The sequence below is a fragment of the Chinchilla lanigera genome, unplaced genomic scaffold (assembly GCF_000276665.1).
Source record: "Chinchilla lanigera isolate Chin_1 unplaced genomic scaffold, ChiLan1.0 scaffold00028, whole genome shotgun sequence".
Classification (NCBI taxonomy): domain Eukaryota; kingdom Metazoa; phylum Chordata; class Mammalia; order Rodentia; family Chinchillidae; genus Chinchilla; species Chinchilla lanigera.
This window is the reverse complement of record NW_004955429.1, coordinates 13,485,391-13,488,104: the sequence shown is the minus strand read 5'-3', so window position 1 is coordinate 13,488,104 and position 2,714 is coordinate 13,485,391. Positions and strand designations below refer to the sequence as shown.

The window sequence follows — 2,714 nt, the reverse complement described above, 5'->3', positions numbered from 1 at the left end:
CTTTTTGAGACAGGGTCTCACTGTACAGTTCAGGCTGGCCTTGAGCTCACTTTGTAGCACAGGCTGGTCTCGAACTTGCAACGATCCTCCTGCTTCATCCTCCCAAGTGCTGGAATTGCAGTCGTGCGCCACCTCGCCCGGCTAACCCCTGTGTGGTTTAAAGTCATTTGGTTCTAGGATTGTTACAAGGTCTGAGGATACCCTTTCCCCATCTCCAGGGTACCACTTCCAGTTCTGTTTGTTGGTAGATTTTCCACTTCTCTGCTTATTTGATTTTTATTCTCCAGATGTAGGCATAATCCATGAACTTCTTGCTTCGGAAGATGAAGATGTAAAGAGCTTTCTGCAAGGGCTGCCCCTTATCCTCGTATTGCATCTTCCCAGTAAAGTGGGTTGGTGATGTGGATTATGTCCATATTTAGTCCCTCAAAGCCTTATTTTCAAACTCTAGTTTCTCCTTCTTTATGGCAGAGTAGTATTCCATTGTGTGTAAATACCACATTCTCTATCCATAAATCTGTTGATGGACATCTAAGCCACTTCCAAGATTTAGCTATTGTGAATTTGTGCTGCTCTAAACATGGGTATACATGTAATTACCGCAGTATAATGACTGTAACTCTTTCAATCAATTCTGGTGCCCCTGCTTGTTTTTTCCTTTTTACTATTATCTGATGTACTTATTCTTAAGTTTCCCAGGCTGGGCTCAAACTTGTGGTACTCCTGCCTCAGTCTCCCAGAGTGCTGGGATTATAGGCAACCACCACCATGCCTAAGGTTTTTTTTTTTTTTGGTACCAGGAATTGAACTTGGGATCTTGCCCTTGCCAGGCAGGCACTATATACTTATTCTTTGTATTTATTGTTTAATAATATTTCTTATGTATTAAATTTTTATATTGTTCTTTTTGAGACAGGGTCTCACCATGCAGTTCAGGCTGGCCTTAAGCTCACTTTGTAGCCCAGGCTAGTCTCGAACTCTCAACGATCCTCCTGCCTCAGCCTTCCGAGTGCTGGGATTACAGGTGTGCACCACATTTGGCTAAATTACTAGTAGAATAAATTATCTAAATATTGAACATATGTTAATATATTTAAAATATTTAAATATAACATGTTATTTGCATTATGAATATAATACAAATTTGATGTGGTGGTGCATGCCTGTAATTCTTGGGAGGCTGAAGCAGAAGGATCACAAGTTTGAGTCCAGCTTGAGCAACTTAGACACAGTCTCATTGGCCTAGAAGGTGGCACACAAGGACCTGCCTGCTGGGCCCAACCTTGAGGGAGAAAGGAGGAAGCGAAGGGAATGTGGGCAGCCCTGTTTTGGAGCTTTAGGGTTCTCCAGGAAAAGGGGATGAGCAAAGGATACATTGTGGCCTAGCCCAATCTCCAGTGTGCCCACACAGCTGCAGTGACAGCTGCCTTCACAGGTGCTGCAAGCATGAACATCTGGGTCCCTGCCCTCTAAAGGCACTGGGCCCCTCCAGCGTGGGAGCTTGATGGTCCCCATGGCTTGATGGTCCAGAGCCTGCACTAGGGTAGCAAGCATCTTCTGGGGGATGGCAGAGTCCTGGGGAACCTTTAAGTACAAGCCCACTTTTGTCCATCACGTGACCATGTTGGCCAAAACAAGGGGCTTGGTGACTTCACAATGCCCACCAGTGCCTTCTGTAGAGCCGCTGCTGGCACGGCTGTGGGAGAAGCTATCCCAGCTTCCTTTGAAGCAGCCATGTGCAGGGCAGGCCTGGACAGGGGGCTGGGGTAGGGTTTTTTTTTTGAGATGGTCTTATGTAGTCCACACCAGCCTTGAACTCACTATGTAGTCCAGGCTGGCCTTGAACTTGTGGCAACTCTCCTGAGTGCTGGGATGACAGGTATCTCCTACCAGCCCTGGCAGGAGGCCAGGCTCTTTGCAGATGTAGCAGTCTATGGTCTGCGCAGAGCTGCAGGGCACCCTGCTCCTCTTCTTCCTCCTCCTCCTCCTCTTCCTCTTCCTCCTCCTCCTCCTCCTCCTCTTCCTCCTGCTCCTCCTCCTCCTCCGCTGGTGCTAGCATGCTGGGGGGCCACACCTCACAGTGGGCTCTGTTTCTTTAGCTGCAGATCTGGGACACAGCTGGCCAGGAGCGGTTCCGCACCATCACCCAGAGCTACTACCGCAGTGCCAATGGAGCCATCCTTGCCTACGACATCACCAAGAGGAGCACCTTCCTGTCAGTGCCCCATTGGATTGAGGACGTGAGAAAGTATGCAGGCTCCAGCATTGTGCAGCTGCTGATCGGTGAGCAGGGGTCAGGCAGGGCTGGGAGGGGCCCTGTCCTGGCCTCCCTCTCCTCTTCTTCCTTTTTTTTTTTTCTCCTTTCTTCTTTTTTTCTTTCCTTTTTTTTGTGACAGGGTCTTGCTATGTAGTTTACAGTGTTTGGGAACCCACTATGTAGCCCAGGCTATCCCTTTGTCTTAGTCTCCCGAGGTCTGGCTGTTACTCTTTTCCAAGTGCAGGGCAGGCCTTCAACAGAGAAAGCTGAGCTTACCCTGCAGGAATGGAGCAGAATTCGAATCCCGAACTTACCCACTCTGGTCCTGCTGTCACCTACAGTGCTGGAGTTGCAACAAAGTGTGAGCTATACTGGTTGTGGTGGCTCACACCTGTAATCCCGGCGCTCGGGAGGTTGAGGCAGGAGGATTGTTTCGAGTTTGAGACCAGTCTGGGCT

At 48.8% G+C, this 2,714-nt stretch overlaps 1 protein-coding gene across 1 annotated transcript in view; it reads left to right on the top strand.

The window, feature by feature from the left end:
- Rab43 (RAB43, member RAS oncogene family) overlaps positions 1–2,714 on the top strand; it is a gene marked incomplete at its 5' end in the record, with an annotated part of 32,520 nt that overhangs the window by 18,875 nt on the left and 10,931 nt on the right. The window contains 1 exon segment of the mRNA XM_005386994.2: positions 2,100–2,283. Coding sequence (XP_005387051.1) covers positions 2,100–2,283 — 184 coding nt within the window.